The 13024-nt window shown below is 39.4% G+C and overlaps 1 protein-coding gene across 1 annotated transcript in view; it reads right to left on the bottom strand.

The window, feature by feature from the left end:
• Window positions 1-1492: 1492 nt before the first annotated feature.
• slc4a11 (solute carrier family 4 member 11) overlaps window positions 1493-13024 on the bottom strand; it is a gene marked incomplete at its 5' end in the record, with an annotated part of 82065 nt that continues 70533 nt past the window's right edge. Inside the window, 5 exons of the mRNA XM_079222817.1 lie at window positions 1493-4298; window positions 6244-6413; window positions 7665-7860; window positions 9545-9718; window positions 11096-11261. Coding sequence (XP_079078943.1) covers window positions 4232-4298; window positions 6244-6413; window positions 7665-7860; window positions 9545-9718; window positions 11096-11261 — 773 coding nt within the window. The 3' untranslated portion in view covers window positions 1493-4231. The remainder of the gene's footprint in view (window positions 4299-6243; window positions 6414-7664; window positions 7861-9544; window positions 9719-11095; window positions 11262-13024) is intronic.

Below are 13024 nucleotides of genomic sequence, written 5' to 3'. Positions count from 1 at the left end.
TTCATGATTATGAGATGAAAAGTAAAAACTGCAGTATAAAAAGTAAAAAATTATGAGATAAAGAGTCAAAAATACACTGGACAGCACTCTGAGAGGATCCCCCGTCTGCTCCATGGCCAAAATAGTAAAAATGATCAGATACAAAATGTATAATTATGATGTGAAAAATCCGAATTATGAGTTAATAATTATGACATTGTTTATCTCATATTTACGACTTACCATTTGTATTATCACGGTTAAGTGTTCATCTTGTAATTTTTTGTCTTTAGCTGACATTAATTGGCTTCCATATATTTGACAACTAATCATCTGTCCAGTCTCTAATCAACGCCACAGAGACACTGGACAGCACTCTGAGAGGCTCCCCTGTGTGCTGCATGGTCTTTGGAGGATTGTTTCTGTGTGATATATCTAATGATGTAAATCTAAAAACCCACAATGCACCTTCACACTGATGATTTTCAGAGTGAGAGAACATCTATAGTTTGTCCTGAGGGTGGCGCCAGAGGAAAAGCCATGGGGTCAGTACACTTTAAAAGGTTCATCCCTTTGGGAGCATGACTGAGCTCAGCAATTTTCACAACATTCAGATTAGGTTATGAGATTTCTTCTGTGTAAAATTTTGATAGTTTTCACCCATGAGAGTCATGTGTTTTTAATGTGTTTTTAATGTGTTATGCAGAAAGAAATTGATTTAAACCTCTCTTCCTGTATACTGTTCATCCTGTGTTCTCAATTGTGTCCTTCCTTTGGGGAATAAAAATACACTTTTTCATTAAAGGAAAAGGCAAAATATAAAATTCTGTTAAAACAGAAAAAATTTAAAAAACTTTTTCCTGAATAAAATACAGTTAAAATATGCAAAATATTTACTGAAATCAGGAACAATGTGATCAAAGTCTGACCAGATATAAATGCCTTAAATATGTGACTATATAATAACATTTTGGTTGACAAAAGGTTTCGAGGTTTGAGACTTTTTGGAGTTCAACTTACATGGAATACAACTTATTTCTGCACAAAGAGAGTATCCTGTTGAGTGTAAATTCATTAATTTGATGTATTTATTTAGACCTATGGACATTTTGTGGTACCTTTAATGGAAAAAACGTATAAATGTTGTCCTGGCGATAGCGCAAGGCGATCAACAACATCAATTTGTAATTAGGTAAGTAATAAACTCATGGATGGATTTCTGAACGGGAACAGGCCCAGGGGCCCAAAGTGAAATACTAAATGACCACAAAGAGACACAAAACTATTACAAAAAGACAAAAAAATACAACAAAAAGAGGCTAAACAACTATGAGTATTTCCCATATGTTGGAGGTGGAGCTCAGTGCACCCAGAAGCAGTGTATCACGGACAAACGCCTCAATGAACACAAGCACACAAATATTTACGTCACTACTACTTTTTATTTGGCAAACAGCTTGAGATAGTCTCTCTTTTTCAGTGTACAGTATATATACTATAGTAAACCAACACATTCTGTTTTATAACCATTTTTTTCTTCATTTTTACATATTACAGCTTACAAATATAGCTGATCTTTTTGACAAAATTACAGATTCTGTTTGACACCTAAATTATTATGCTATATAAAAATCCACACCTTACATTCATGATTAGAAAAAGTAGGCTATATGAAATCAGGAAAAGGGAAAGAAAAAAAGAAACACCACAGTACGCAATTTTCAAACAAATCCAATTTACGAGAGGGGGAGTCAAGGTTTCACAAAATGAGTCGTATGTCTATCGCTCTGAATTCAATGTTAAGTCCTCTGAGAGAAGTTTGCTGCTATTCCAAAGATCATCAGTACAGAGAAGATATCGAGGAACAACAACAATACTGTCACATAAGAAGAAGAATGGTTAAATCTCTGTACTCGGTCCAAAGTTTGAAACTAATACCTTGCCATGGATTATAATGGATACTTGATACAAACTAAACTCTGCATTGCAAACTGTACATATTACTTCATACCTCACAATCTCCCTCCTCTCTCAACCAGTAAGCCTTAATCCAACGATTATGCAAATGCCGCCAAGCTTTCCTTTCAAGTCTTGCTATCTCGTCGTGAGACATCTGCTCAAATTGGACATCTTTCTCACATCTGTAAGACAAAGTTGAACAGAACTGCATGAGGGAGCTGCCATTTGGATATTGGGAAAGCAAGTAATACAATCCAGCACTGTGGATGCTTTAATGACAGGCAAACTTTATTTTTTGTGTGCAATAGTTGAATCAGCACAGAGCAGTTTTAGTTTTTTTTTGTACCATGAGGACGGACCGACAAGTTTGTGTCTTAAAAATACGGCTGGCCTGTCTTTTGCCTTCACTGGGAAACCCGGATCTCACCCGTGAAGTTCTATTTTTATACACAGTATTGCTGAATATTGAGCATTGCATTCAGTTTATTGAGAAGTTACTTTTTGACTTGCTACTTTTTTTTTTTCGCGTTGTGTAGGATACATGTCTATCGGCATAACATCATATCAAAAATCCAGATGAGTCATGCTTTAAGCAAAACCAGCGCTTGCTTAGAAATTTCCTTTTTTTTTGTGTTTTTGTATTATAAACAAGATAATCTTTCCAGACGTCTGGATTATTACATGACAACGTTTGCAAGCATCGATCTAATCATAACATCTAAATAGAAAACAAGACCAGATTATTCTAAAACTCATCTTTGAACACGTGTTCACGAAAATGAAAAAGAAATGCTTTTTGTTGAATCCAAAGCTCACAAATATTTTTTTTGTTCTTGTTTTTTGTTGTTTTTATTTTACGTTTACCTGACTTTCGTCTTTACTAGCAATGCATCAGAACTGTGTTGGACTTTGACATGAAGTTGGAAGGGACTTTGATATGTAAACACCGGATGTGAGACAAGACACTCAAAATACAAGAATCAGTAACCGTGGAATGTAAAGGAGCAAACAGAGAATTACACTTTACTTTAAAGTTCGGGTTCAACACACAAAATTCTCATATAGTAATTAAAAGATAAAACTGTCATCATGATAAATACATATTCTATTTGAATTCAACCTAAAATACTTTTTTTTTATAATTCCATAACATATTCTAATATATTCATAATTTGATAAAGATTTCACTATATGTTTTGGTTTGTGCTGTCGTTCTAAGTAATTACATATACACCTGTGGAATGTGTTTTATTTTATTCGGCTGAGTACTTAAATTCCACCTTAAAAATGAGGTTTTTGAAAGAGCTGGCAGGAAGCTAGTGAAGGACAGATTAGTGATGTGCAGATGACAGACACACACACACACATATGCACGCACACACACATACACACACGCACACACACACACGCACACACACACACTTTTCTTGTTCCGCCTTCATGAACGCTGATAGTTGTTGGAATGACTTAGAAACTAAATATGCACGTGCCCTTCATAGAAAAGGGTGGATCACAGCTAAAAGGTGTAGGAATGTAAAGGTTTTAACACCGCACAATGACAGAATTACAAAAAGGTACAGATTTACTTTGCAGTTGCCTAAATGCAGCGTTCTTACCAGTACTTAAGTACTTATCAACACAGCGTAAGTATGTAGAATTTACCTGAATGACAGTGTAAAAACACAATGTGAGTGCAAAGTGTCAAAAAAAAGATATTGTTCAAACTGACATTGTGCCATTACACCTTTCTACGTGCTCTACAATTCACATCGGCAGCATTTGTATTACTTACACAGTATTAGTGAGTACTTTAAGCACTTACCCATAGCTTAACACACAGCTGAATACACTCCAGTAAGGATATTGTAAAATGTTACCATAAAATGTAAAGGTGTGAGAGGAGACCATGGAGGTATATATGGCACTGAACTAGCTGACGGGGTCAAGCGGAGGGGAAACGGGGAGTTCTGGATGCTCCTGTATTTTTTTTTTTCGGTAGAACTTTCCCCCAGAGAGATGCAGTCTGTCCACAGTTGGAATATATTTCCCACACAGCTCTCATCTCTCTGTCTCACGCGAATTCCCACAATTTCCAGTGCTTCACCTGTAAGAATGTTCTTATCAGATACAAAAATCAAAACAGTCGGTATATCTCCTTTTTGCGTTCGTACAGTTTTGCATTGAAAAATATGTTGTGTTTTTTTTTTTTAAATCCTCATTTCTTTTTTCCCTTTTTTAATTTGTTTAATTCCAGACGTCTATGTGTAGATCCAGGACTCGTCTCCATCTGTAGCTACATGTGTTGGGCATCCATGATGTCCAAGTATTTGGCCTCAATGACATGAGGAAGCACGTTGTTCCTAAACACAGAGCAGACAGTTGTTAGACCGGCACTGAGAAAGAAAACAGGCAAAACAAAACACCACAGCATCCGAATGACAGATCTTCTCAGATTAGATTCATCACTTCCTCCTCACTAGTACAAGAGATCAAATCCAGGTGAGTGTGCACAGTGGCAGCGGAGATCTGCGTGAGGAATTGCAGTATAGTACATCAACTGAAAAATTATACTTTGCACTCAAAAACATTAATCTTTTTGATGCAGTAGAACAACTGCAGCACAAAATGCACTGATCCAAACTGGACACGATGTCGGCATTAAAGCGGCTCCAATCATTTAATATATATGGATGAAATGAAAAAGTTTAAACATTGCCGGGGAATATTGCAATTTTAGAATGAAAATTAGTTTCAATCAGTGTTGTGTATATTGCTTGTTGCACTGTCCCCAAGTTCCCACAGAAATAAATAAATTAAGGAAGGTTTAAATGACATAGTTGGCTTTAATAATGGTTTCAGAGGGGTTGTGTAGTTTCAGGGGGGATTTTGCATGATGAAACGAGCCATTCTGAACCGCCAATCGGTGTCATGTCACCACTGGAAGAGCTAATGATCCTCTGAGGGGCGGATTCATGCCCTGCAACCGCTCTCTGCCCCGCCTGAAAGTCACGTTCACAAAAGATGTCGAGATAAAAGATTACAGCGTGTACGCGCCCATAACATTTTTCAGCTGAGTGCAATTTACAGAGGGAAGAAACAATTTATTTATCCTTTTGGATTGAGTAATAAACTTATTATTTGTATTCTATTTTTCTCGTTGGTTTTTCTCATGTATTTTCAAAAATTACATGTAGTTCATATTTTTCCATGACACAACTTCCATTACATCGTGCCACTGCATCCCAACACAAATGAGTGTGTTAGTGTCAAGCAGGCATGGGCGATAGCGTCGCCTGGCTACAATCACTGCTGCCGTGATGATCACTGGAAGCCCGGGCATCCGGGCTTCGGCTTATGAATACACTTCAGTTCCCACCAAGTCTCTGAGGACGCTAATAACATCCCTGTAACTGCGTGCGGCTATGAGCGCCGATCTTTGTGAATTAGATTATTCTTTTGCAATGAGGCTCATTTGCATATAAAAGGGACAATTTTGCACTGGATGTCTGCATATTACCTAATTTAAATAGGTGCAAAATAGCACAGGAGGACTGAGAGCTATTTAATTGGCTGAGCATCTACGGGTGCATTTCATCCTTTGCGGGTGCCTTGGAGAGCTACGGTTTCTTTTTCGGCTCATTTGTGCAAGTTTGGCGGCTGAAAAAGCCACGTAATTGTTTTGTGAGCTTGAATGCTGCTGTGTAATAGGTGTGGTAGTTTCAGTAAACTTGGGTATGGAAAAAACAATCTTAAATCAAATAAAATTAGATAAAACGGATCAACGTTTATTTTATTTTTTTTGACATTATGTAATCAAACCAAATTGTTACAAACTAATGCTTACACTTTGAAAAGTAGATGAATGAAGATGGTTTACTTTCTTTAAAGGTTTAACAGTTTTTCAGGTGCAAACCATCAGTTTGTATTGCAGATATTCCACTGGTTTCATGCGCCAAACAGAGACGAGGAAAGTGTTGTAAATTATTCTGTGAATTCCCAAATATCATATATAATGCAGTGCACTACACCCACTGTTTTCACACATTTTGTTTAGTGAGACTGAGCAGATGACCTGCAGCACAAACACATTTGTATCTCGACTGAACTGCCAGATGTTTCCAGCTGAAACACATTAAACCTTGTTATAGACTAAAAACATTCAATTGGATGAAATTAAAATTATTAGGAATTTAAAAAAACTACAGTTGTCAACTTTATTTGGACAAAACGTGTTGTTTTGAGAGATAAGGGGTGTTGACAACAACAGAAAAATACAGTGTCCACAAAATGTTGCCGGGGTCGTACCTGATTGGAATTAGCATGATCATGAGCAGAGGGAAAATCATCTTCATGTACGGTATCGGGTACATGCCGAACGTGCACAGCACCAGCAGCTGCATCATCTGCAGGAAGGTGAAGTAGTGGATCTTCCTCTGGGGCACTTTGCGGATGTAGTGGGTGGGCGGGTAAGAAGTCTACAGGAGGCGAGAGAATCAGGACAGATTTAAAAACACAATCTACCCCGAGGTTCTTTTCCCTCACTGTCCTCAGGTCTCCTGCTGTCTCACAGAAATGACGAAGGGAAGAGGACGGCCCACACACCTCTGAGAAGTGCACAGCGGCTTTTAGATCATAAATAACACTTAGCCTTCTGTGGATGTTGTCTTAGAGAGTCTATTCATAGCACGAGGGGTCTCCAGTGTGAATGTGCGAGGTGGGGGACAGGAGAGAAGCGGCTGATATTATTTTTAAAACCGGCACTCGATAAGGCTTTTATGTAAAAATACACCTGTCTCTCCAGTCTGAGTGGAGCAGCAAGAAAAACATACTCATCTCCCACGACTGATCTGGTGTCAGGTATGAATCTTTGCAACAACAGGAGTTGATGAATCCAAAAACTACCACATGCCGATTAAACTGTTTCCCGGCGTTAGTTACAACCTGCGCGCATTTTTGGAAACACGACTCATGACACATGGGGTTTATTTTGTTTTCCGAGGCAGATTCACAGGCCTCATGTCTCCCGTCCTGTTTCTGTTTGTCCAGATCAGGCTGAGGCTTCCTGTTAAAGCAGAGAATGGGATCTTGTCATTTGGACTTTGTATGAAGAATCTCTCCGTCTTGTTCCTGTCATGTTGGATATTGTGATTGCATATGAGGATGCAGCGCAAACATCCAGGGAAAGTATAAGCAAAATGCTTTTTTTCAGTGATTTATTCATAATTTTTTTAACAGATACCCCTCACTGCCATTTAAAGGCGTCAGTGTGTGAAGTGTGGAGTTAAGGGGAGACTACCTCCAGTAGGAAGGTTAAATTGGACACACAGGAGAAGAGACACAAGAAAAGAGATTTCCTCTTCGGGAAAAGTATTGTCCAAAATGTTGGTTTCATATATGAATCTGACCATTTTAAGAGCAGTAGTAGAAGAAGCTGAGTGTTTAGAAAACACTTTTATGCTGCTGATACCCAGCACTAGAATAAAAAGGAAAAAGGATAATTTACAAGCTGATCCGTCTTAATTCACTTAAACCCAACCCACCTGGTATTCTGAGTAGATTAAAACAAAATATATATATTTGCAAATATTATTTGACTCGGGTCTGCTCCTCCAGCGGCGGGCAGCGAGTCAACCGTTTGATCTGCAGAGCCCTGCAATCGACATATGGTCTCACACACACACATTTATTCACTCACCCTCGTACACCTCTCACACACACTTTCTCACCTGCTCCTTGAGGAGGAGAGCCATGCGGTCGCACATCTGGTTTCCGTCGATGGAGGTGAGGGCGATGTAGAGGAAGAGGCCGTACAGGACGGGTTTGGGGATCCACTGCAGCGGGAGAGGCAGCAGCAGCACCGACACGCCGATGAAGATGTTGGCAGTCAGAGACGTCAGCCGGGTCTCCTTCACCTGGACGATACTGAGGGGACGCACACGAGCGCGCGCACAATAACACACACAAGTGAAGGGTTTACTGGAGAGCGCACAATCCTTCCGTACAATGCAACAGACAACATTTCTATTCCAGGGTTTTCTTATCAGTGTTCTCGCACATTTTCCTTTTGAGAAATTCTCAATTTTGCAAATTTCTTTGAGTGTGGGAAATATTTTTCTCATACATCTGGACTATGATGAACAAAATGCAGATTTTTGTAAAAAAAACAACAACAAAAAAACTGTATTTAGGACACCTCATTAAATAAACAGGCATTGGAACTGACTTTGAGCCAACACGATGGAGAAACTTCCTTCACTCAGAAAAGTTAGGGCAGAGTGAGCTAAGCGGACCAATCAGTAGTTTTTGATGACAACATGGAGAATTAGGTTTGAATACTTGATGTATTACATAAAGTGTAATTGAAACATCCATCCGTCCACTTATCCTGTCCAGAGAAGTGTGAAGCTGCAAAAGCCAAACACTTCATTGAATAAGTGGCTCCCAACCTGAGGGTTGAGGCCAACATTGGGTCAGGAGATAAATCGGTGAGGTTGAAGGATAATTAGAGGGATAGAAAAATCGAGTTGAGACAATTCTTCCTCTAGCCCACCTTTTTTTCTTTTTCTTGACCTTTCTATATCTCTTCAGGCCTCTGGAAATTATTCTAATTAAACAATCTTAGAAAGGCAAATGTGTCTCCATGTGAACAACTCATGGGCAAAACGTGGAGATAACTTAACCTTTGTGTAATTTTCATTTAGTGCTATTTCTGTTGTGTTTTCTCTTCTTAAAGCTAGGGTTGGTGAAATTCTTCAAAAACATGTTTTGCTATATTTATTGAAATAGTTGAATACAGCAATTAATGAATCAAACGCTCTGACTAAAGAACAAAACAAATTCCAGTATCTGTGGCTGTCATCGTAATATCGTAATAAAACCGGCTTTGGAGGCAGGCCTGAAGGGACCGGCTTGTTTTGCCAACTTGGCAACTTTCTCGCAAGGTTAAGCAACTTTTGGAGCGAGTGCTGCAAGCTACTTTCATTTTGGGATCATTTTAAAAATCTAGCGTACTCTCACAAGTTTCTCAACATAACCAACCTTTGCTTTAAGAGGGTATTCTATGTCTCCTGCTTTATCTTTATTTTGGAGCACTTTGCTCTTGAAACGTGCTCTAAAAGTATATTACTTACTTTTGAAATCTTACCACATTAGAAAGGTTGGCCACTTTGGCAAATGTTCTTGTACAATCAGGAAATTTCGAATATAAATTCCCAGGCATACTCCCAAGAACCCTAAATTGCAAATTTTGCGACAATCAATATCTCTAATTAGATCTCCTGCTCTTACAGACGATTGCTGGCCCCTCCACCCCCCCGCGCCTTCTTACCACACTTGACTACTTCCGAGATCCTGAATATATGCGCTAACTATAACTTTGCACATATCTGCGTGGCCGTAGTGATGAACCTAATCCTCTCATCTCTTAAAAGCTCCTTCACCTCTTCCACCCGGAGAGAAGATGGTTAGTCACATAGCAATCATGCAATCACGGGGAGAGCAGGATACTGTAGCCTGCAACACAAAATTACCAGTCTCCACATGCTCGGAAGACAAGCTTTAATTGAGCGTCTGATTAGCGGCGGCGGCGAGCGGGCGGGGAACTCACGTCTCATAGAGGTGCCCCCCCTCCACGCGCTGCTCCACGAAAGCCAGCTGGCGCACATGGAGGGTGGAGTGCGGGAAGGCGGCGTGCATCCAGGGCAACCCCAGCACCGACATCAGTATGTTGATGAGCCCAGAGAGCATGAGGTCCCAGTGATACGCCGTGCCCTTCAGCAACCTGAGGAGCAACACAACCGTTACACTCGACAGCAACGCGCTGCAGCGAACCACTCAGAGGAAAACTGGTGACAAAACACACACAAGTTCACACACACACACACACACACACACACACACACACACACACAGATAGAGATGTGAAAGGAAAATTAGCACAAAAAGGGCATCACTCTCCTGAGGTCAGCGGCGCCCTTCAACACAACCTGATTAAACTCACTCATATGTTTCACTAATTCTTCTCGTTCATCGTTGCATTAATGGACCATAAACATGCCATGCAAACGTGTTTGCCATGTTTTCACACACGCATCGCATAAATCGATATGATTTGAGCCGAGTGTGACATTAGAGTAACTTGCACATAAAAGGACGGTCGCGAGCTTTATGATGCCACGGAACATTTTAGATCACTGCTGTGCATCTTCCCCGTCTCTCCAGTTTTGACAGCAATACTACTAATAATAAAAAAGAAATATCAATACACACAATGATCATCGGCTATGTGTACTGCTGATGCGCCCTTGAACATGACATTGAAACCTAAACACTGTAAATCACTCAGGGTAAGTAATTAAGCGATCATTAAGCAAAATACTGACAGATATATTAAATAAATAAATAATGACAGAAAACATAGAAGCGATGCAAAAACAAAAAAGTCAAAATGGTTCGATCTTATTTCCAGACAAAAGGATGCTGAAGATGAGGGAATCAAAGGAGAAACGCAGGAACAAAAATAGACAACTTTGTTCTACTTATGTTCTGTTGTTAGTGACATGTGGGAGATGTAGTGCAGTTTAGTTATTTATAGTTATATATATTTAAAACAATGTTGAAGAGGTTGACATTCTTGGAAATAATATTTTTTGTTTGTTTTGCCTTCAAGTCCTCGTCTGGAACAGACATTGAGAGCCAATGAATTTCTACCCAACAAATGTAGATGATAAGGGCTAAAACCCCATCATTATAGATTTCCCTTGTAGGGCTGGTGGAAGCTGTCGGCTCTATAAGTGGTCTCTCCGATGCAAATTTAGAAGAACAGGGTGAACAGCTCAACATGGTGTTTTGGCTCCAAGGCTTCTTCAGAGCCCCCTGACTGTGACAATTTGACTCAGATGTCAAGTTTCTGGCTCAGTTAATCTTCCCTCCCTAACAGACGGGTAAAGATCCGGTTTCAGCAGATCCCAAAGGTCCTTGGTGGGTGTTTTAGGGGTCACGGAAAGAGTTTAAGCCAGTTAATGTGCAACAAATTTGTAACCATAATAAGTGTCACTAATATTATCCCTTTGGACAGTTTTCTAAATGTATCAAGTCATGCTTTCCTTGTGAAGCTCCTTCTGTGCCCAAAGGCATCTTTGCCTCTACACTACAGTACCTGTTCTCCGGCGCATTGGTCAGCGAGACGACGATGTTCTGGTCGATGAAGATGAGGACGGCCAGGAGGAAGCCGAGACCCATGGCGCTGACGACGTTCATGGCCGACAGCCGCTCAAACGGAGCCACTTTGAAGACGGGCCGGTTGTGAACTTTGAAGACTGGTACTGTTCCCAGAAGAAGAGAAAAAATGAGAACCAGAGCTGAAATAGTCGGTCAATATATCAATCAATCGAGAGATACGAAACATTTTTGATAGTCTATTCATTATTTTTAATTAATTCAAAATTGGCTGATTTCAGCTTCTGAAAAATTAGGACTTGCTGTTTTTTCATCGTCTTAATGGAAAGTAAATTTAAACATATTTCGGTTTAGGAGTGTTGGATTGCCGGTATTAAAGCGAGAGTGAAGATAATGATTAATCTGAAACGAGATGACCTACAGCATCTATTGGTACCAACCAGGTCACTAATGGGGCTCAATGATGCTCCACAGTTGGGCTGAAGTTTGGTGATATGGCTATTTTTAAAGGGGTCCCTTGACCTCTCTCCTTAAGATATGTGAATATAAATAAGTGGTATGGCACCCATGGGTCTCCTCTTAACAAACATGCCCACTTTATGCTAATCCAAAACAGAATGAATGAATGTGTTATTTTCACCTTTTCTAAAACGTTGTATTTGAATATTTCCGCACACTTGAGTCCCTAAACAGTCTTTGAAATGCATAAATTGGGTATGACTGGAAAGCTGAGACTCCCTCGGATCCAATGAGCCCAATTCTATTCACATGATAAAAATAATTTACGTCACTGTCACAATGACCTTTTGAATAATCACATCCTGAAGAAACATTACACCCACAAACTACAGACTTTTCTAGCTACATTGTCAAGAAAGGGGTTTATGAGCAGTTTCCAGTGCCAAAGTACTCGCCATCCAATCACCAAAATATAACATTTTTAAAGAAATCTCCAAGTTTAAAAAGGTTTTTTAGATACTAAATCCCAGCATGGATTTTTCTCTAGTGTTTCCTCAAAGTCTTGTTGTCTTTGTGGTATTTCAGAGGGATTTTTTAAATCGTTATAATAGAATTAGCATAAAACGATTAAATGGTTGCACCAAATCTGTAACAAATGGCATCAACCTATAAAAAGCAGCAACAACATCATCATAATGTTCGAATTTGTATAGCCGCCTGACCAAAACACAATGTGTATTATGGATTTATAACTCTAAAAACCTGACGCACACTGATGAGCTTCACCTCAAATTAAATATTATGTTCCCAGCTTTCAGATTATGTATTTTCTTCTATGTGGCGTCTACTGCTGACAAAAAATGGGTCTAAATGGGTCTCTAAGGGTTAATTGATAATACAGATAATCCATAGCTGCAGTCATAATTACAACATGAGCTTAATTCAACAATGAGACTTTACTCTAATGAAAGTGTTCTTACTTTGTTGGATAACTGTAGTTCTGGACTTGCTTGATTGCATCTCTATTAGAGCTAAATTATAAACATACATCTCTTTAGTGGACTTTAAAAGGTGACAGGAATGTCGTTCTTGCTTGAAATCTGCTATCAGTACTTCCCAAACCCATCAGATTTCATCTTCACAAACATAACTGTCTCTCAAACTGTTGTGATGACTCACGTTTTCACACCAAAAATCGTTTGCTCGGAGGAGCTGGATTTTTTTCAAATACTGGATATCTCATTTGGCTCCTCAAATGCGGCTGAATTAAGTGCAGTTGGTTAAATTTAGGAAGTAATGACAATACAATAATGGGCCTATTATCTTATGACTTATTGTCTCCGGAGGTAAAGGAACAGAAAATTGGCCAGGCACTTAAATTTGAATTCACTTGAGGGTTTGGCGCTCGTGTCTGTTTCTGAGTCGACCCCTGGAGAACAGCTGCTGCCTT

The sequence above is a fragment of the Taurulus bubalis genome (genome assembly GCF_910589615.1).
Source record: "Taurulus bubalis genome assembly, chromosome: 1".
Taxonomy (NCBI): domain Eukaryota; kingdom Metazoa; phylum Chordata; class Actinopteri; order Perciformes; family Cottidae; genus Taurulus; species Taurulus bubalis.
This window is presented reverse-complemented; position numbering and strand designations above follow the sequence as displayed.